Here is a 22,609-nt window from a genome sequence, read left to right as displayed (position 1 = left end):
ACTCTCAGCATGGTATTTAGTCACACCAGCTAAATCCAGCATTTCATCTTGAAAAGCATCTGTCGCCCCCGCACAAGTCATCGCTGACTGCAGTGTTGAGCATTTCGATGCAGCAGACACGCCGTGTTGGATCAACAAATAGTAGAACGTGTGGATGGATTCTTTGTCAAAGAATATACTTCTTTTTTACCAAAGATTGGAAGACATATGCTGAGAATACAGGAGGTCCTCGGTCTACATATCAGTTCCCTTCCTACGACGGGTTTGGAAGTCCAGTTTTAGCGTAAGTCAAAACGTATACATCAATGAACACCTTAGCCACTCACACTGTACACAAGAACACATGAAGGACATAATATGCTGTCACAAAACTCTTAAATACAAGAACTGAATGAAAAAGTAAGAAAAAGAGAAGAGAAAAAAAGCTAACTAAAAAGAACAGAAGTGACTTTGTACTTCTTCAGTGTAGCAACGTGCAACGACGTATTCTTCCGCCTAATAACTTCACTAGTTCTCTTTTTCTTTTTGTACATAATAGTAATTGTTTATGGAGAGTGTGCTTTAACCGCAACACGTCGTAACAGGAAGACCGCCTATAGTGTTAAAAATCAGATAACTACAGAAAGCTTTTGACGATATTTTAAGACAGAGAGCAGACAAAAAGGATGTGAATAGCTGCATGTATACTAATCATATGTGCATGTGTGCATTCCTCTTACTTAAGATGCATTGCTACATTGTGACAACAGCAGACAATGGCATATTAAAGAATCAAGTGGAAAACATAATAGATGGTGGAATAAAGTAGTGTTGTGGAAATGTAAATTATATTCTAACCAAGAAAGAGAATACCTAATATAAAAAGAAAGAACTTATGCAGTCTTATTATCTTTGCAAAGAGGTCAGATAACATACAGACTGCAGAACAATTTGTAGCAGCTTTCCAACTTCATCCATCCATCCATTTTCTATGCCGCTTATCCTCATTAGGGTTGCGGGGGTATGCTGGAGCCTATCCCAGCTGGTCGCCAGTCAATTGCAGGGCACCATTCACACTCACATTCATGCCTATGGACAATTTAGAGTCGGCAATTAACCTAACATGCATGTTTTTGGAATGTGGGAGGAAACCGGAGTAAAAAATCCACGCACACACAGGGAGAACATGCAAACTCCACACAGAAATGCTGAAGCATAGATTCGAACCCAGGTCTTCCCGATCTCCTGACTGTGTGGCCAACATGCTAACCACTCGGCCACCGTGCGGCCCCGCTTTTTTTTTACAAAAGTAAACATCCCAAAAGGAACCGCATTCCACCAGTTATGAAAAAGTTACAAGAAAACAATATACATTGGAACCTTGGTTAGAGTCATTAATTTGTTCCAGACTCGAACCAAAATGTACTCTAACCAAATCTAATTTTCCCATAAGAAATAATGTAAATACAATTAATCCGTTGCAGAAAGCCAAAAATGTTAACGCAAACTACTTTGCTTTAACATGCAGAAAACTATCCAGAATAGATGAAAGTGATAAATGAACAATGAAGGTTACTTTTACCTTCATTGAAGACTTGGTTGTTGACAAAGACATGATGTGGCAGGGAGATCAACAGGAATACCAACTTCGTGTTTTGCCATGAGTCATTTCTTGAATTCAGTAGTGTTTATCACCTCAAGTCTCACGCTTTGGTTATTGATCATGGTTGCAAAATAACCCAAAATGGAGAAAGTTGCAGCATATTGGTAAAGAAGGTGAGAAACACCATTGAATCCAAGAAAGCAAAACGCGAAGTTGGTTTTCACACATTGTGCCATCGCAACGGCAGTAACCTTAAATGTTCATGTATCCCTTTCATACATTTTGAACTGTTTTCTGCATGTAAAACTATTATCGTAAAACTATAAAAATGTGTTTTGTGTTAACACTTGTGGACTTTGGCCTAACTGGGTTACTTAGCAAAGAACTACACATTCAACCTGTGATGACATGTTGACTGGAGCCGGAGGTGACTTCCGGTTCCTGTTTCCATGTGTTAACAAGCTGCTGACAAGGACGTTTTGTGATAAAAAATACATTAAGAAGTGGGACTAACACAGTGTTACTAACACAACAAGATGCACGCCATATTGTAATGACGTACACAAATAATGTAAACAAATCGAGGGAAAATTTTGGCATACATTTTTAACTGAAAAACACACTAACCCTGGCGTACACTAACCGAGGTTCCACTGTACTTCCTTCAACAGCTGTGTACCAATATATTGGACCTAGGGATGCTCCGATCAGGGTTTTATGCTGCCGATACCGATCATCATCATGATGGAAATCGCCCGATACCAGTCACATAGATTAAGTGTAAATGTTTAAATGTACTATTGGCGATAACAGGGGTCACCAACGTTTTTCCTTGTGAGAGCTACTTTTATCAAATGAAAATGGCCAAAAGCTACCAATTTTTGCAACATTTATTTTCATACCTTATTTCAACCCAAACAAAACAAACATGCTTGTTTTACCAGAACATTAACAAAATGCTGGTATCCACAACTCACGTTTTGTATTTCAAAATGCATTTCTTTCTAGTGGTCTCACATTATTAACTGAAAACCAGCTTGCAGGCGCCTCATGTGGTCATTTGGGGGCTCCACGTTGGTGACCCCCAGGCTATATGATATGAAAGGGGAACCATAAAATTCAGACAAAAGCATTTGACTTACTTTTTCAAAATCAGGTGCCTTCTTTAAGAAGAGTTTTGATGCATGATCAGCTTGATGGTGTTCCATCAGGACCCCCAGGCAGTCCGATAAAGCCAACCACTTTTCGGACTATCCGTCTTAGACCTCCGACTGCCACGCACACACGGGCGCTACATTAGCCGCCGCCCGACCGATGATCACATCGCGAGCCTTGATAACTCACCACCCCCTGCCAAATGCCCATCCCTTATATGCCACACAAAACTAAAGCTTTTAACGCGCCACCCCGGCGAGACATTTTCGTGGCATGTTTGGCAGGGTGCAAAACTTATATCACTCTCACAACGACGGGTAAGTCTCATGCTTGTTTTGGCTTTGTGAAGGGCAAATGGGCGGGAGACGGTCACTATAGGGTGGATGCTGTAATGGGAGCGCAGCTGATCGGCATTCTCAAGCAAGTATCAGCGTATGCCTATACCGTGCTTGTTTACAAAAATTGATACTGATCGGTGGCCAATCGATCGGAGCACCCCTAATTGGAACACTACTTATTCTCCACACCTTAAAAAAGGAAAGTGGTTCTCAGTTATGTTCTCCCTACTATTAAGAACCTGTACAGACTACTGTATGAGTTGTTGCCACCAGAATCAAGCACGAATAAAGACACTAACAGACGTACCAACCAACTATTTGAGAAGCAAACAAAAGACGATACTTTGTCTGAGCTTCTCCTCAGGAGTTCAACATTTTAAGAAGCTATGGGTTGCTATACCGTGGCGTCACGCAGGACAAAGCGGGACCAATAATGACACGACTGCTTCACAGATGCGGGAAGCAGTGGTGACTATGCGTACACATGTGGGAGCAATGCACGTCGCACATGCTATGTTGTGACGCAAGCAGTACTTGACTTAGGTGGAACTAAGTTGTGCAGGAACGTGGGTCAATGCACACCATTTTCGGTCAGGAATTGCCTGTCAAGTGCATAACTTATGTGTAAACAGAATGCAAACAGTGCACAAAATAGTCTTGACGCTTTTCAGGCATACTATCTAAAGCAGTGGTCCCTAACCTTTTTGACCCACGGACCAGCTTGTGTTCCCACAAATCTCCCACGGGGGGGTTGTTCGTACATTACAGCAATCTAATTTATCTTATTTATTATGTATTGTGAAAAAATTAGACATGAATAACATCAAATTAAAAGCACAAAATGAATGGCGACCCACCATCCACCAGTTCAAGTTCCAGCCAAGTGTTTCCAGAGAGATTATTACATCGCTGTTTGACGTGTGTGGTAAAAGGCAGTGTGCTAGCATGAATTCACTTGAGACAAATGTGCACATTAGCCCTCAATAAGTCATTAAACTTACCTTTATGCATTCCCACATAGTATCAGCATTTGACACCAAATATGAGGTGAAAGAAAAATGGTAAAAATACAGTAGTAGTCTATCTGTGCGGCATGAGATAAAGTTAGCACACCCACAATGGACAAGCGTCAAGTGAGACGGATGGAACAGAGAGAATCCGGCCACTTTTCAAAATAAAACATAAAAAAAAAATGGAATTATGGAAATTATTTTTTCTTTCTGTGCGGCCGCGGCCCGGGGGTTGGGGACCACTGATCTAAAGGACACGCATTGCCCCACAATTTGGCGTGGCAATGCGTAGGCAAAATTTGTGCTAAGGTGGCATAAGAGTGACTGAAATAAATAAAATGGGATCTATGGTATGCAAATAAACGGCGGTGTTATACAAAAGATGGATAGAAGTCAAACTCTATTTCAGCTTTGACTATCCTTAATCACATTGTATTATGCTTTCAGTCATGGTGCGTTCGACATAAACTATTTGGGCGATTTTTCCTGCTGCTGTCAGCTTCACTCTCCCTATTGTGTGTCAGCTGAGCATCAGTGCCAGGGGTGAGGTGCACACACGTACTGATGTGCCATGTAACCCGATAAGGAGGATGTTCTGTAATTTGATCAACTATGGTGTGACCAATGGCTTTTTGACAGACATGCAAATGGATTGACTATGACATGTTCACATTTACTCTCAACATTCCTTTCTACTAAATTGTCTGATGTAAACTGGCTTGCATTTGAGTCTTTGTATTTACTGCACAATTGCAGAACTGTTTTTCATCATGTTGGTTTTAAAATGCAGTTAGCAGCATTGCTTATGGATGAGTTTGCTCACATGAATGATGCAGTAGCTTCTAACAGGAATAATTCATTCAACAGGATTAGGGTCAAACAACACTTGGACCAGCAGTAACCCCTTTTCCACTTTTATTTACTAGTTTTAGAAATAATATTTTTTGCACAAATACATATTTGTACAAACCACAACCAAATACTATGAGCTCTACAGGGTAGAATTAGTTTATATGTGGACATTCTGTACTTTTAAGCGTCTTTGACCTTGCTAATGTGGCAAATATACACTAGGCACAGCATAACAGATGGCGCAGCCTGACAGACTCCCTTTTAACTCACGTCTAAAAAGTTCGTACTTCAAACTGCCTATGAGTCTTTAAATGCTGATAATTGGTCAAGTACTGTAAAATGTTCACCATGACTCTGTGTCGTCACATTATTTATTCGTAAGCACAAACACAGGAACACAGCTTTAAAAGCGAAAGTAAACAAGCAATGGCACATGACACCACCTTCCTATTGTTGGAAAATAGCTTGTCATCAATCAGTCAAAGCATGAGCAGCCGTTTGGTTGCAGAGGAAGAGAGGAAACGGTGAGCCAACAGTTCTGTGAAATGGACAAATGACGCAAACGTGCACATCGTGGCTTTGAAAGGCCACCACAGGCCAACACTGTTCCCTTTAGTTGATAAAAGTTGTTATATTCAGTTTTCTTAATGCTGGACGAAAACCTTTTCTTTGGAATGGGACACATTATTTGTTGTGTACGGTACATTGTTAGTAAATTGTAACCGTCTGAGGCCTTACCTGGCTTTGAATATAGAGCCTGTGAGCTAGTTCTAAAATGACCACGTCCCAAAGATCCACCTCCTACTATAAATATAGAAAAAATATAGATTTACTATATTTATAAAAAAAAATAGGTATTTATGTACATTATACATGTATATCAGGGGTGCACACACTTTTTCAGCATGCAAGTTACAAGTCAAAATGATCTCTTTCTATAAAACATATAACATATGTAAAATCTAACCGATATACTATTTTAAATATTAATGATTAGCAGTATCAAAGCAGTTGATATCATAATTATATTCAATAAAGATAATTACACATAATTCCTCAATAGTTGTGTACATAACCGGATTACTGGTAATATGTCTGTCAAAATAGCTACGTCACGTTCATTAGGGCACACAGTTCATGTATTGCATCCAGTTAGCATTTGCTATCAAACATTACCGATATACACAAATTGAAAATGATTATGTAAAAGACAATGCAGCCGAAGTCAAGGCAACATATTAAAAAGGTTTCAGCAATGGCCACATTTTCCATTTCATCATGAAATCATAGTTTAAGAAGCGTATGTGTAGAAAACACCGATTTCTGTAGTTGAGTTCAGGACACGAAGCAAAGCCATCAAAAAGACAGTTTATTTTCTACATAACAAGCCGCTACAAGTGAACAGGTAACTTTTGTTACAGACAAAAGCATCTTACAGCTGAGTTAGTTTATCCGCAATCAGAATAATACAGATGAGAGTGCATCTTTGTGTCTAGCTTGAAATGCCGTGGGGGAGCAAGAGCCAATCAGGAGGGGAGCTAAATGTCAGATGACTGATGTCATATGACATCTACAAAGTGACGTTTACGCGATCGACCCAAACTACTTTTCCGATCTACCGGTAGCTCGCAATCGACGTACTGGGCACACCTGGTATATAGTATTAGACTTATCTTTTCTGTTCGCTAGATTTGTATAGTGGAACCTTGGTTAGCGTACAACCCGGTTAGTGTGTTTTTCGGTAAACGTAAAAAATTTACACAAAAATTTGCCTCAGTTTTTATACATTTTCCGGTTAGTATACAGGATGAGTCCAACTGTGTTCACGTATTTTTATCAAAAAAAGTTGTTAGCAGCCTATTAGCTTGCAAGCGGGTGCCTCTGTAATTCTTTGCTAACTAACACAGTTACGCCACAAGTCTCAAAAATGTTTTGAGACATATTTTTGTAGTTTTACAGGTATAGTTTTACATGCATAAAACAATTGTAAATACATATACAGTAATCCCTCGTTTATCGCAGTGAATTGGTTCCAGACCCAACCGCGATAAATAAGTAGGATTATTTATAAATCAAATATTGTCTTTAGAGCATAGAAAACCTGTTAATGACCTTCTACATATGTTTTTTAATATTATTAGAGCAGTCTAGACAAAGAGCAACACCACTATAGTCACCTTTACACTCATATTATCCAATACAGTAGATATAATCAGAGAGCCAGTGGACTAGTTCTCGTGTGTGTTTCAATAAATGTCTTCCGGACGTGGGGACAGGACATGACTCAGAGTTGAGTTTTAGCTGGAGTACGGCCACTAAATTAACCCATTTTATGATGATAATTATTATTATTGTTAATATTGTGCCTGTTGTGAGATAATTCAAACCTGCAATAATTGAGGTTGACACGATCCAAGTGTGGTGCATGTTACCGATGACACAGTGACTCAGTTCATCAACGTCCTTCAATACCTGAAACTGGATTTGTATTTTAGTTCATCTTTATGCATAAAATGCTTAATTTAGGCCAACAATACATAAAAATGGGCTTAATATGCATATATTTTTACTAATAATAGGCTGTAGTCAACCACAAAACAGAAGTCATTTATTAATTAATTAATTATTGAAAAAACGTGATGAGGGCGCACTGTTCGAACCACAAAGTGGCAAGGGACGACTGTAAATAAAGAACGAAAGGGATAAATGAACATTTAAGGTGACTTTTACCATTGAAGACATGACTGTTGCCATAGACACGATGTGGGAGTAAGATCAACACAGACACCACCTTCGTGTTTTGCCATGAGTTATTCCTGAAATTCAATGGAGTTTCTCACCTTCTTGATCAAAATGCTGGCACTTTCTTTTGCTCCATTTTGGCTTATTTTGCAGGCGTGATCAAAATAAAAGCAGAGACCTGAGGTGAGAAACACTATTGAATTCAAGGAATAACTCTTGCGGTGTTCGTGCTGATCTCGCTGCAACACGGCAACACATCATAACGTTTTCAATGAAGGTATATATATTTTTGTTTTCAACTATAGTTATAAAACTATAAAAAAACGTGTTTTGTGTTAACATTTTTGGCTTTCTGGAACGGATTAATTGGATTTATATTATTTCTTAAGGGAAAAATTGATTCGTTTAGAGTACGTTTTTCTTACGGTCAGACTGTCTGGAGCGGATTGATGACGCTAGCCGCTGTTCCACTCTATCTTGTTTTCCTGTCACTTTTTCACCAAAAATGCAGGAATACCATGCCCAACTGGAGGAGATGCGAGTTTCCATCCGACAACTGGAGGAGGACCTGTCTGCTGCTCGTCGTCGTAGTGACCTGTATGAGGCAGAACTGAAGGAGTCTCGGCAGAACAGTGAGGAATTGAAGAGGAAGGCCGCAGACTGCCAGCACAGACTGCAAAAGGTGTTGGGCTCGTCCAAAACACCTGTCTTTTCATACATAATCCAACTGCAAATAGTCTGCCTTTCTTTCTTTGAGTTTGGTTAAGAATGAATAAATCCATTTATCTTTTTAACTATTTGGGAACATTCCATGACAAACTGTCTTTTCACAGGCCAAAGAACAAGGCAAGGCGGAGGCAGATGAGCTATTCACCAAGTTAGAAAAGGTAGTTCCAAAAGCACCTGTCTATGTACAGTATTGGTTATACAGTCGAACCCGTTTATGTCTAGACTTAGTCTTGGCCCACGTGTTCTTCTTATTACTAAAAAGTGCTTGCTTAAGTCGAGGTTGACATACATGGTCGACTGCCAAATGGGTTATTGCTATGAAAACGGGTCTGTTTATGTTGATATGTGTTGTAGTATTGTTTCCTTCATCGTTATCGCTCATGTGCTTTTGCCACTTAACTTCAAAGATCCGGGATAGTCAGGTTCTTTCGTCTTTTGCAGACTTTCTCAGCCTTTGTATCGTCCCCGTTTCCACAGCTGCATTTTTTTATATTGTTTACCACCTGAAGAAAGATTAGATGAAAAATATATTATTATCACCAATTGTCCCTATGTCTCTGGCCAAAATCACCAGTAAATGTGCAAGCAATGGCTAACAACCGCTTAAGTCAGCCAATCCGAGAGTTGTCGATTTAAACGGGTTCCACTGTAATGTCCTTTCGAAATAATTTATCACACGATCCACACCTTGCAAACAGTGCTTTTGTTTTTAGACCAATGCTGAGCAGCAGACAAAGATCCAGGATCTGCAGGAGAAGCTTACTAAGGTAGAAAATTAATAATTAATAAAGTGTGTGCACCGAAACCCAATAATGGATGAAACAGCATTTTTCTTTTTGAGATAAGTGCATAAAAGCTTTGTTTAATCCCCTCTGACCTCATTCTTGTTCTTTCTTTGTCTGAAAATGTTGCATTTTATGTCCAATTTGGCCCACTTTTGCAATCAAGAAGCTTTTCCCATTAGTGAAGATAATTTCTTCTTAATTTGAATATAACTTAAAATGAAGGCGCTAAAAGCCAATACCCAGTAGCAATGGTCTGAAATATATTCTGTACATATTGTAATATTTCATTCAAAGTTTGGTTGGCTGGTGAATTCTAGTCTGGTTAAATATATATGTTTTTAATCAACATTTTATCCACAACTTTACATTTTTGCTGTGGTAGTCTATTTGAAGAGCAGTTAAAATTGCTCATCATTTTTTGAAAGACAAAAAAATAATAATTTTGAGGTTTTTTGTGAGCTTGAGTTTTATGCTTTGATTGTTGCTTTAACCGACTGGAAAAAAAATGTTGCGTAGGAGCAGCGGCACTGATTGCCTCACTTTTTAATGGAAGGAAATGATAGCCTGGCTGCAAAATGGTGATCATCACGGGGTATAACTTATCACTGTCTCATCAGCTATATAACAGACATGTGCATTTTAAAACTTGAATTCCTAGGCATTAAAATCCAGTGCTGAAGCTACAGATCATCTTCAAAGCATGAAGTTGGCCAAAGAGCGCATGGAGCGAGATCTGGAGAGGCTGCAGAACAAGGAAGACTCCAGTGACAGTCTACGTCGACGCCTCCGTGAGACTGAGGTACATGCCGATTTTTTTCACTTTCAGCTTTTCCCTGTCAGAGGGTGCCACAACGAGTCAATTAGTTTTTGCGCCAGATACCCTTTCCTGATGCAAACTTGGCTGGTAGAACCCGTGCCCTTTGCCACAAAAGGCAGAAGCATTGTACCATAACATAACCAGGTATACACAGACGTACACGTATAGTAAAACAGCACAAACAAGCCTTCTATATTACCTTCTATATTATCTGGGGAAGAATCCACCTTAAAGGGTCTGATTAAGTTTGGCGGAAGAGCAAGGGTGCCGAGGACGTTCCACAGTGTGCCTGGGTCGGCCGTGTCAAAGGCAGTCTTAAATTCAAATCGATGAAGGCCATGAGCAGGTGCCGGTCGTTATGGAATCTTTACGATGCTGCTTAACGGCACCCTGAGCTGTGTTTGTGTAAACAATTGCGAGACCGACTGATTCCCCATCGCTAGCAGCGTTCGCCAGGGTTGCGTGGCCCCACCACACATGTTTAACCGTGTTATTGACTATCTGATGACGACAGTGTGTGCCTCCTTTTCTGGAGTCAAGATCACTGACTACAAGCTAAACACCCTGTTCTGCTGCTCAAACGCTGAGCTGGAGGGACCCCTTCATGTGTTCAGTAAGGAGGCATTGAAGCTGGGACTGCATGTCGACTGGTCCAAAAGTAAACTAATGTGTGTCGATGACGGTCCCATTCCACTCCTCATTGTCTTTGGATCAGAGCCCACTGAGTTTGTCTCGTTGTTTGTTTGCCTGGGCTAAGAGGTCACTAACACAGGAGACATACTGCCCGAGGTGAACAAACGAGGACCGGCTGCTGGTGTCATCTAAAGCCTCTGGAGACCACTATGGAGATGGCATGACATCTCTCGTCCCACCAAGTTCCGCAACGCCGCCGTCCTGCCAGTGCTCCTTTATGGGGCAGGGACCTGGCCACTCTGCAGGACCACGGCTTCCCTGTGTCTGAGTCTGAGTTCCACACCCACAGAGCTACTGAGGGTGTGTGCTGGTATGACTACGTCTCTACAGGGTGTGTCAAAGAAAAGAGACTCTCTAAAAAGTAGCCATCAAAGTTACAATTTAATATTTTCATAAAATGTCTTTATTTGCATATGTTGGTATGGACATTGCCGCACGGTGGTGGTTAATTGGCGACCCTAAATTGTCCATAGGTATGAATGTGAGTGTGAATGGTTGTTTGTCTATATGTGCCCTGCAATTGGCTGGCGACCAGTCCAGGGTGTACCCCGCCTGTCGCCCGAAGTCAGCTGGGATAGGCTCCAGCATACCCTCGCGACCCTAACGAGGAGAAGCGGCATAGAAAGTGGATGGATGTATAGATGGATGGTATGGACATCATCCTTCGGTCCATACCAAAATGTATTGGATAATTGCACGCATGACTGAACCCAGGCCCGTTTCCAGTGGGCAAAAAATACATTTCCACATGTCCAAAAGAAGTAGGAAGAAGCAAAGCTTATTTAATCCTACCCCTCATCCCTTTTGCAATACTTTTGTTCACTTCCTGTATTCCAAATGTACTCTTTGCTGGTTGAAATACATCGGAAAATGATAAGATAATGTAATAATGTGGTAAAATAGTATTCAAAATTCTTCATATGGCAATCATAATCAATAATATGTTTGAAATAGACATAACAGAACATAGTTGATAATGGGTGAGTACTGACAATGACCTCACAAGAATGAAGAGTTAGGAATAAGTGCAGTAGTGATTAGACATAGCATTGACAAATAAAATTGAATAGAATATATAATTGGTTGAAGTATACTTTTAAAGTAGGCTCGATAACATTTATTTAAGTACATTTTCTTTGAATAGTTTTGCAAATGCAGTCAAACTGAAAAGTCTATCCTCGCCCTCACGCATCAATGCAAATGCATTTTGCTCCCGTCATGATGTATTTTAGAATAATAACATATTACCATGGAAGAGGTGTATTTCTACGAAGGAAATGGATGCAGCTGCATGCTTCAACTTCATCAGTATTCAGATCTTCTGACACTTTATTTTAGAATCTCTCAAATCCAGCGTGCAACAAAGAAATGATGTTAAATCACCAATGTGTCGCCGTGCTGGTCAGTCTGTGTAACTGTGTTTGCGCTTGTGTGGACTGTGTACAGGATGGTAGAAAGACTCTGGAGAACCAGGTGAAAAGGCTGGAGATCGTTGAGCGCCGTGAAACTAAAATGAAGGACGATATCCAGAGCAAGGGCCAGCAAATCCAGCAGATGGCAGATAAAATCCTGGTAAGCCACCTTTCTTCTGTAAATTAATAGTAATAATAATAGAGGGCGTGTGAAATCAAACAGATCTTTGTCATCACTGCAGAGGAGAAGTGCAAGTTTCCATAATATTTTCAAGAAACCCTCTCAAAAATACTCTTCAATGTATATCCTGAAAGCTCTGCACATTTGTATTGGTCCAAAACCAAGGTAATTCAGGGCCAGTATAAACTAATAAGTGACGTGTTGTGAGGTTCATGGCTGGTGAGGCACTGACTCCTTTGGGGTTTTTAAAAAATGTTAATCTTGGTAGTCAAATTCATTCATTTATTCAGCGTAGCATACAAATATCCTGCATTTGACTTACTGCTCTCCAGCTGCTGCTGTCAAAAAAACCCAAAATGCTGTCTTTTCCTCTCTATGGACGGACGGCAGTGACAAGCACCTTCCAGCTCACGCACGCCCCCACCCTTATAGGATGAAGCGATTACTGACATTTCTCTTTATTTTATCGCACAGTCAGCAAGAATAATGATGTCACCCTTACTGTAGATCGTCATGGTGTATATAATAAATGTTTCTGCAACATTATATCATTGGCCACATGCTGACAAAACTGAAGCTGGCAGACGGCATGAGCCCTTTATTTGATATGGAAATGTGTAAATTCAGCGATTTTTACTTAAGAAAATGTTCAAAACAATTTGAATCATACAGAAAATAAATTTGTAATACAGTGCATTGGATAACTATAACCGTAATTTCCGGTGTTTAAGCCGCACCGACTAAATTTAGAGAGAACAACAAATTTGTACATACATAAGCTGCACCGGACTATAAGACGCACATGTCTACGTCATAAAGAGATGTATTGTGGCACGCAGGAGCAGCTCTTTATTGGACAGGAGCCAATCATGAGGAAAACTCACAACGGGCTTGTCAACCCATCGGAAATCGCAGGAGGTCATTATTCAATGTAACTGTCTGACTCACAGCGTCATCTTAGAAGACTGAAATAATCTCACGGTACCTTAACACTCAAAAGGTATACCTAAGAAAGAGAGCAGAGAACCAGAGTCCAGAGCGGGGATAGCCACCCACCAGAGACACCCACCAGGGGGAGCTCATGAGCTCCCTGAGCCCATGAGAGCGCATGACAGCCATTGGCCAATGAACTGATCTGCGGGGACGAAATGCATAATGGGATGAAGTTGAAATAGTTGTTTTTTATTTTAATTGGTACTTGTCATGTGAATTTCTTAGCTACCGTTTGAGTGCTAAGTTGCTGTGTGATGATTTTAGCCTTGGATCTAAGATGATACCATGATGATACCTGTTACGCTGAGTGATGACATGAAGTTCTTACATGAATAGCTATAGCATTGTACTGCCAAAAAATGTAACTCTTATGAACTATATTTGTTGTCATTGTTATATTTGTCCAAACAAAGGTACCAAATTACGTTAATGTTTATGTTATTATCAATATTATAATAATTATATTACAATACTTGTTATTGTTATTATCACTATTGGCGATACTGATATTTTTTACTTGAAATTTTTCTAAATCATGAAAAGATTTTGTGATTTTGCCTTTAATTTGTTGATCAATGTAACAATATGAACAACACGACAAAAAAACACCAACATTTGTGAAAACTGATGATACTGACAATACCCTTGCTATAGATATCTGGATCGATCTGCCCAGCCTTACTGCATAACCATTCCAGACGACTGGCTTTACAGTAAAAAGGATAAATCTATTAACATTCGAGCACACGTCTAACACAGGAAATATGCCTTTCAGTGTTATTTTTGCAGTGAAAAAACGTGTGTTTTGGTGACATGAACACTATAAAGTTTGTTTGGCTACGAAAGCAGTAAGCTTCACTCAGGGATCGTCTTACATTGTCATTCATTAGTGGTGAGTAAGTTACATTTTACACCCTAATAAGGAAAAGCGGCATAGAAAATGGATGGATGGACTTTAAATGTGTTTAGTAATTGTGTGAGGCATATTTATGTCTTAAACCATGAGTGAACAATGGCAATCGAAGAGAGAAACAGTCACTTTTGTTGTGAACGTTGACCAGAAATCAGAAGAGAACATCAACGTCAAGCTAGCTGGAGGATTTGGGGCAGTGCAAGAAATATTGGGACGGAGTCTGGAACGGGCTGCTCGTATCGATATCTGGCCGATATCAACATCAAATCAGGACGCCCCTAATAGTTATGTTTCATATACACTGTGTAATACGTACAGGAGCTTGAGGAATGTCTGCGAGAATCCCAGGCCACAGCACAGCGGCTGGATGCACATCTGAAGCAGAAGGAGAAGCTCTATGAAGATAAGATTAAGGTGAAATATAACAATATACTGTATGCTCACTGGTGCAATACAATGGCCTCCATACCATGTGAGAGAGTCTTGTTTTTATCCATTTTTGGTGCATATCTTAACATAATTTGTCCTGTTAACTGATATCCTGCTTTTGTGGGCTGTAGGTGTTGGAATCTCAGATGAAGGCGGACATGGCTGATAAAGAAATGCTGGAGTCCAGTCAGAGTAAATATGAGGAGGAGGTGCGGGAGAAGTGCAGCATCATCAGTGAACAGAAGGCGGTAAGAGCTGACGAGCGAGGAAGTGACACTATTTCAGGCATATTTTCACATTCGTCACACTGACATAGATTTCTTGTTTTGGTCATTATTAAGCTGTTTGTCCAATCCCAGTTGAAATGTTTCAAATGATGTTGGCAATCGTTTCCATCCAGACCATAAATGCGATGGAATCTAAGATGAACAGTCTGGAGCAGAGAATTGCTGAGCTGTCTGAGGCCAACAAACTAGCAGCCAACAGCAGCATCTACACCCAGAAAAATATGTGAGTAGCGATTGCAGTCACTTTGTAAATGATGCCCTCCATATTAATAAAATACACAGATACATTTTAACAATACATTTTACAGTGCAATGCCATTTCATTTGTAGCTTGTATGTACGCGCAGTGCAGGTTTAGTAACCCTTTACAACACCATGAATAGTCCATATTTTTTTGGTACGCCAGTTGTACTTTGCAATGAGTTACTTCTTGAATTCGATATTGTTAAGTGCTGGCAGTCACAACTTTCTTTGGCCCGCATGGAGGTTTATTTAGCGGTCAAACTCAATTAATAAAAACATGAAGAATGAATGAATGAATGAGAACACGTGGGGCGTTTTGTTGGGGCGCTGGATTCCACCTAATGATAGATGATAGACGGACTAGTTTGGTATGCACAATGTTTGACCGTGCAAACACCGAGATGGTGTACGGAAACTGGGAGAATTTTCGTTGAAAACCAAATTGTATGAAAAGGAGGAACTACAAAAACAAAGGTTTGACTGTACTCTCCAAACCCTGAAGGTTTCGAGGATCACTTGGCAACGCAAAGTTTCAGCTCCGTCCACAGACTGCCGTATACTGTTGTGGTCATGCTGGAAGAGCCAACCATGACCCATCTTCAGTGTTTTGGCTGAGGCCAGGAGGTTCTGATCCAAGGTTGTACGGCGCATGGCCCTGTTCCTCGGCCCCCCTATTTGATGGCTGCTGATTAGTGATAGTATGGCAGTCGTCAAGGGACATAGTAAATGGACAGACAACGTGATGGAAAAGAACTTTACCAGACAACCAGCTTGGTAATGCGGTATGGAGTTTGGGTCATTACAAGACAGCAGTGAAGGACAGTGAATGAAAGAGATTCTGACTTGCAGAGGACTCTTATATAACTTTCACAGAACAGGTTGATCTCAGACCTGACTAACAGCCCACAAGCTGTGTCAGGAGAGAACAGATCGGAGTAAGACTTTACCATGGATGTTAAGGCATGGCGCTTCAACAGCGAGCTGTTAGTTCACTCTGCAGAGTGAACTCTATATGTGCCTTGCTCCTGGTACAAGGGCAGCCATGGTTTCAATTAGGAGTGTGACGAGAAAAAAAAGATAATAAAGGTTTTCCACGGCGAACTTTCACACCACGGTCGCCGTTACCACTGCGGCATGCTAGCAGTTAGCGTTGCCGTAAAACCAACACAATAAGTGACTGTAATATCAGTACTGTATCAGTAATAAGTCCCCTTATCTTCAAACACATAGTCACAGATTTTGACAGGTGATCGGCGGCGGCGGCGGTGCTAGTAAACTTGGCTCTTAGCCAAATCTAATCTAATCTTGGAAATGGAACGGCTCAGTGAATAAGGGTTCAGACAACTACAACGTCATCTGGAGCAGTTGCAAATCAATATTTATCTAATAACATGACAAAAATATAAAACCTATTAAAATACTCACCTGAGGTGTCAATTTGTCCTCCTCATTCAGCCATTGAGGGCGTAACTTGGCTTGTCAAACAGTTTTGCTTTGGTCAAGCAATCAGAGGATGGAAAAATGCTAACTGGCCCTGAGAGACAAAACTGAAATCTGAAAGAAAAAAAAAACATCTGCATTGCAAATAGTTTGTATGTTACATGGGCCAGCACTCCTGATTCTGAAGGCCCTGGGAAGATTATGTTGATTTGGCAACACATAGAAGCTGAAATCTGATTGGACAGACATAGCTAACATAGACATACACTACTGGAAGCAAGAAACACACTCCTAAATGACGATAATACACCGTTAAGAATACATAAATACAATTTCATGGAACAAATACTAGAATTACATTGTAAATGTAGGTCAGTGCTTCTGATTATTTAGGCCAGCAGAGTAGGCCTTGCTGGCCCTGACAGCACCCCACTGCTTAAAACAGGGGTCGGCTCTCCAGCCTGCTTGATGCGGCTCTCTTCATATAGCACGGTGATGTTTTTTAACACTGAAGTAATGAAAATGTACATTTTCGAAAAGAAGTTGAAACATCCGACTCACCGCAAGTCCGTGAACGCATCTAGACAGCGTTCTGACTGCTGATTGGATGAGCAAGGGAGGGGGGGACGTAGGCTAGTGTATGCAGTGAGAGTCTCACTGCGCAGGAGAGAAAAAAGGTGAGGGAGTTTTGAGTTGAGTCTGAAGCAAGTTACGGCTCAGTGAAATAAAACAATTTAACAATAGCATGGAAATGTTTTTATAACGAGAAGCACGCTGTAGCTACGTGCTCGGAGCCCGTGACACGTCTCCAAATACCAGAAAAATCTCCCAGCGACGTGAGGAGAAGTCTTTTGTCATTAGCCGCTGTCAAGAAAATAAGTCACCAAGAGGGTTTGCATAGTTTTTTAGTGAGAAAATCGCCACTGGGCTGCACATGAGATGGGAAGCCTTTCACAGATGGAGAATACATAAAAGAATCGTTCATAAAATATCAGCGCACCTATTCTCCGAATTAAAAAATAAGCAGGAAATTAATGAGAAAACGAAAGAATGCCTCTCTTTGCAAAGTCCGTCAACGACAGGACCAATAGAATGTTATTGATGGCAATTTAGTGGGGGCAGTATTGGACAAACAACACTGATATGCAGATATGTGAACTCTGATGGACTTTTTTTTAATCTTAAATTTGGCTATATTTTGTTTTAATTTTACATAAATATGGGAACCACACAGTAAGACTTACAGAATAAAGTGTTTAAATAATTTCAGAGTACGCCTACAAATGTAGGCGCACCTTTGTTTGAAGAATTTTGTGGTTGTAACAAGTTTATAAGTTGTGTAATGTTTTCTGGCTCCTAACTTTTTTGTTTTTTACTAAAAGGGGAGGCAAAATGGCTCTTTTGATGGTAAAGTTTGCTACAGTTGGTGCTACGAATTCCTCTAGATGTTCCAAGTTCTGGAGTACTTACTACCTCCTCTGTCTGCATAAAAACAGTGTTTGGAACACACTGTGGTTCTATACCCTCGTCAACATCAGTTGAACAGCATCGTACTGGAGAAAGTAGTTTTTTCCTCCAGAGAAATTGGAAGGTTCTAAAACCTTTGACCGGTAGTGTATGTAAACTTTTGTATGTAAACCCCCATTGTAGAAAATAGTGTTGCTAATTTACTTGCTTGTTACCGAGCTTTCTGCACCTGCATATGTGTGGTCATGGCAGGAAAGCCCAGGAAGAGATGATCTCAGAGCTTCGCCAGCAGAAGTTTTACTTGGAGTCTCAGGCTGGGAAGTTGGAGGCACAGAATGCTAAACTGGAGGAGCATCTGGAGAAAACAAGTCAGCAAGAGCAGAGCCATAAGAGCCGACTGCTGGAGCTGGAGACCAGGCTCAGAGAGGTTCACACGAAATTGCACATCAGCATATTCAATTTTGTTATTTTCTTCTTATTCAAATTATTTTCTAGATAGTTATGTATATTTTTCAGTAAACAAACTTAAGTAGGGCACCCTTAAAGATTTTCTAGGGTCAAAAATCCTAAATTATCACCCATTCTCTGTGTCTCTCCGGCAAAGTCACAAGTAAATGTACAAGCAAAGGCTAGTTTTGGTTGATCAAGTAGTGCATCTAATACCACTTTATCTAAGTCATAAAAGCCTATTTCTGACTCCTACCCAGGATGAGTACCATCCCCTCCCAATATGTCTTTATAGATTGGACTCGAGCACGAGGAGCAGAAGTTGGAGATCAAGCGGCAGGTGACGGAGGTGACCCTGTCACTGCAGGAGCGTGAAGCTCAGATCAACAGCCTGCAGGCATCTCGTCGTGCGTTGGAGAACCAACTGCAGCAGGCCAAGACTGAACTGGAGGAGACCACTGCTGAGGCTGAGGAGGAGATCACTGTGCTCAGGGTGAGACATGGATGACTTATAAGGGAGTCCTGAAGATGTTGTGCTCTTTCAAGTCATGTGATCCACATGCTGAAATCTGTCTGTGTCTCTCATCAAATCCGTCAGGCACACAGAGACGAGATCCAAAGAAAATACGATGCTTTGAGAGATGGCTGTGCGGTAAGCGGCACGGTTTTGTTTTCTTTTTTTTTCCAGATTTATAGATTATCATCGAATCATTAAGGCTGCTTTGCCAATTGTTATCTTTGGATTTACACCTTGCTTCATTCGTTTGTACGTGCCAATATGTGTTCATATACTACATGCCTTGCCTTATTTGCTATGTAAACACTACTCTTCCTCACTCTGATGACACAAAATATACTATTCTATTACCATTACCCATGGAAGCTAGGGAAACTGTCTGTGCTTTTGTTTTGTTATGTCTTGTTTCCTGTCTGGCCAGGGGCGGACTGGCCATTGGGAGCACTGGGAGATTTCCCGTTGGGCCGATCAATAATGGGCCGATTGACGGCCATTTCTTTCTTTATTTATTTATCGCTGAGCCTGGCCTTGGTAATTACGGTAACTAAATCTCATGCCGCTGCAGACACAACACAACAGAGGCGGCGATAGACAATAAAACTGCAAAATTCACGGTCCGTGCTGCCAGTGTCTGCTGGTATACAGCAGTGGTTATTTTCTGTCATGCCCCCACTGGGGGACAGAAATGGTTTCGCGCCCCCCCAATTTGAAATACCCTCGAGAAACTTTTAATATTTATTTATTTATCTGTACTATACAGACTGAACTCGAAACTGAAACCAGCAAAATGCAACAAAATGGAGAGCAGTGAAGCATACAAGCATATTCAAGAGCCAAATCGCATGCCAAGTACAACAAATTCATACATGTTGGCAGGACTGTCCTCCCTGCCTCTTACATATAAATCCCCCCGACAGTTCACCACACCCCCCCAGGGGTTCCCGCCCGACTATTTGAGAAGCACTGGTATAGAGGTACGTGCTGCTGCCTTTCAAAGCAGAAGATGCAGGTTTGATCCCAACATTGAGCATTTTTTAAACAAACAAGTACAGGCTCATAATAGAGGTTTGGGTGGGGCCGCTCTGAACCAAAAAGTCCAGGGCCGAGTTTTTGTCCTAGTGTTTGGCATCTTATGCAGCACCTTTATGCTTGTTGTTAGGAGCTGAGAGCGCTACTGTTGTTGATTTGTAATTAGAGCAGTGCTTCCCAAATAGCAGGGGTGCACGAGAGGCAGGGGTTGACTCTACCAGAGGTGGGAGTGAGTCAGTGCTTTGCAAATCTCATGTCTTTAATCTGAATTCTGGAGTCAATGCATTTCAATGCATTTCAATAGTTTTATTTTTAAAATAAGACCAGTGTGACAAGACTTAGTCACAGAAAAAGAGTGCTGACATAACATTCAGGATTTAGTCAGTGCACAAAAATGTAACCCACACATTTGTTGTTTGTTCTTAAGATTGGATGTAAATAGATACATTCAATGAGGCAGCTTCAAAAGGAAAATATGGTGTCTTCCTGATAAAATGACACAATAACGACCACCGTTAGTTGAATACTTTGAATGGGGACACATTTTGCACAACAAAATGTATTTTCAAGTCATCACACTGAAGTTCGAGTCCCGAGTCATTGAAGTCCCGATTCCCAAGTGAAGTTGCTGTTGATGATATTGTCAAGTTGAGTCCAAAGTCATCAAAATGGTGACTTATGGTCTGTCCCCTGGGCCGCACCGTGGCCGGGTGGTTAGCATGTTGGCCACACAGTCAGGATATCTGGAAGATCTGTTGGGCATCTCTGTGTGGAGTTCTCCCCGTGTGTGTGTGTGGGTTTTCTCCGGGTACTCCGGTTTCCTCCCACATTCCAAAAACATGCATGTTAGGTTCATTGGAGACTCTAAATTGTCCATAGGTATGAATGTGAGTGTGAATGGTTGTTTGTCTATATGTGTCCTGTGATTGGCTGGTGACCAGTCCAGGGTGTACCCCACCTCTCGCCTGAAGTCAGCTGGGATAGGCTCCAGCATACCTGCGACCCTAGTGAGGATAAGTGGCATAGAAAATGAATGGATGGATGTCTGTCCCCTAGGGGGGGCATGACAGAAAGTCATTGAGAACTACTGAATTTGTGTATTATTTAGTTCAGCTGGGGCTTCTGCTAGTCATTATTTTTGCTCCTACGCGATGCACCCAATTTGCATCTTTATTGTTTTTGCTTTGCTTTTCTGTTAGTTGATTCCTGTTTGTTAGCTCATTCTATTGCATCTTCATTAGCTGTTTTCTTGTTTCCTGGTATTATTCTCCTGCTCGAGCGCACTCCCGTTTCCATCTCCCATGGTGATTTTCTGTTAGGCCTAGCTGTGCCTCCTAGCCTACTTTGTTATTTTGGTACTTGGCCCTTTTTGTGTGCCATTTTGCTCTGTGTGAGCTGAACTTTTGTTAATAAAAGATTTGATTGAACCTTCCTGCCAGCATGTCTCCACATCGTGGTGTAACATACTTCAAATCACAGCAGAACGTGACAGCAGCCTGTTGGCCTGTGAATGATACTATATAGCAGGGGTGGCCAAAGTGCAGCCCAGGGACCATTTTCAGCCCGCAGCTCATTTTGTTTATGGGCCCTCAACGTATTCTTGTATTATTTTCACCTATAACACAGACCTAAGATGTACACTACCGATCAAAAGTTTTAGAATGCCCCAATTTTTCCACTTATTTATTGAAGCAAAGTCCAATGAATAGCTTGAAATGGTACAAAGGTAAGTGGTGAAGTGCCAGAGGTTAAAAAAAAAGGTAAGGTTACCCAAAACTGCAAAATAATGTGTATTTCAGAATTATACCAAAAGGCCTGTTTCAGGGACCACAAAATGGGTCAACAATTTAAAGCTGTTCTGCAGAAATGGAGGTTGATCAAGCCTTAGCAGTTGGCGCTACTAATTCCGACAGGTGTTCCAAGTTCTGGAGGACTTACTACCTCCTCTGTTGCGTTCGGAACACATTGTGGTACTATACCCTCGTGAACATCAGCTGAACAGCATTTTACTGGAAAAAGTAATTTCTTGCTGCAAAAATGGCAAGAAAAAAGGGGATTAACAATGGAAGAGAGATAGACCATCTTAACACTTAAAAATGTAGGTATTTCCTCCAGAGTGTTCTAAAACCTTTGAACAGTAGTGTAAATGTAAATTTGTTCATATAGTTTAGCATATATTGACCTAGATTGGATTAGCATCTTTAGCATCTTTAATGCACAAAATTGATCAGAGGGGCCCCCCGTTCTTCAAATTTTTCAATGGAAAATGTTTGGCTACTGTTTACCAAAAAGATGGCCGCACGGTGGATGAGTGCTTAGCATATTGGCCCCACAGTCAGGAGGGTTTGAATTTCCATTGGAGCATCTCTGTGTGCAGCTTGCATGTTCTCTCTGTGCGTGTGTGGGTTTTCTCCGGGTACTCTGACTTCTTCTCACACCCCCAAAACATGTAATTAGGCCAGAGGTATTCAGCTAAAACTTAAATGGTCCAGTCATATCATGCTCTGAGACTGCTTATTTTCTGTGACCTGGGTTCAAACTTGAGTGG

The 22,609-nt window shown here is 41.0% G+C and overlaps 1 protein-coding gene across 8 annotated transcripts in view; it reads left to right on the top strand.

The window, feature by feature from the left end:
- Positions 1–22,609, top strand: part of LOC129180408 (citron Rho-interacting kinase) — an 82,046-nt gene that overhangs the window by 23,905 nt on the left and 35,532 nt on the right. For all 8 annotated transcript variants that reach the window (XM_054774861.1, XM_054774862.1, XM_054774858.1 and 5 more), the window contains 11 exons: positions 8,191–8,361; positions 8,513–8,566; positions 9,122–9,175; positions 9,852–9,992; positions 12,150–12,275; positions 14,521–14,616; positions 14,763–14,879; positions 15,032–15,141; positions 18,321–18,495; positions 18,811–19,008; positions 19,114–19,167. In XM_054774861.1, coding sequence (XP_054630836.1) covers positions 8,191–8,361; positions 8,513–8,566; positions 9,122–9,175; positions 9,852–9,992; positions 12,150–12,275; positions 14,521–14,616; positions 14,763–14,879; positions 15,032–15,141; positions 18,321–18,495; positions 18,811–19,008; positions 19,114–19,167 — 1,296 coding nt within the window. The remainder of the gene's footprint in view (positions 1–8,190; positions 8,362–8,512; positions 8,567–9,121; positions 9,176–9,851; positions 9,993–12,149; positions 12,276–14,520; positions 14,617–14,762; positions 14,880–15,031; positions 15,142–18,320; positions 18,496–18,810; positions 19,009–19,113; positions 19,168–22,609) is intronic.

The sequence above is a fragment of the Dunckerocampus dactyliophorus genome, chromosome 4 (genome assembly GCF_027744805.1).
Source record: "Dunckerocampus dactyliophorus isolate RoL2022-P2 chromosome 4, RoL_Ddac_1.1, whole genome shotgun sequence".
Taxonomy (NCBI): domain Eukaryota; kingdom Metazoa; phylum Chordata; class Actinopteri; order Syngnathiformes; family Syngnathidae; genus Dunckerocampus; species Dunckerocampus dactyliophorus.
This window is presented reverse-complemented; position numbering and strand designations above follow the sequence as displayed.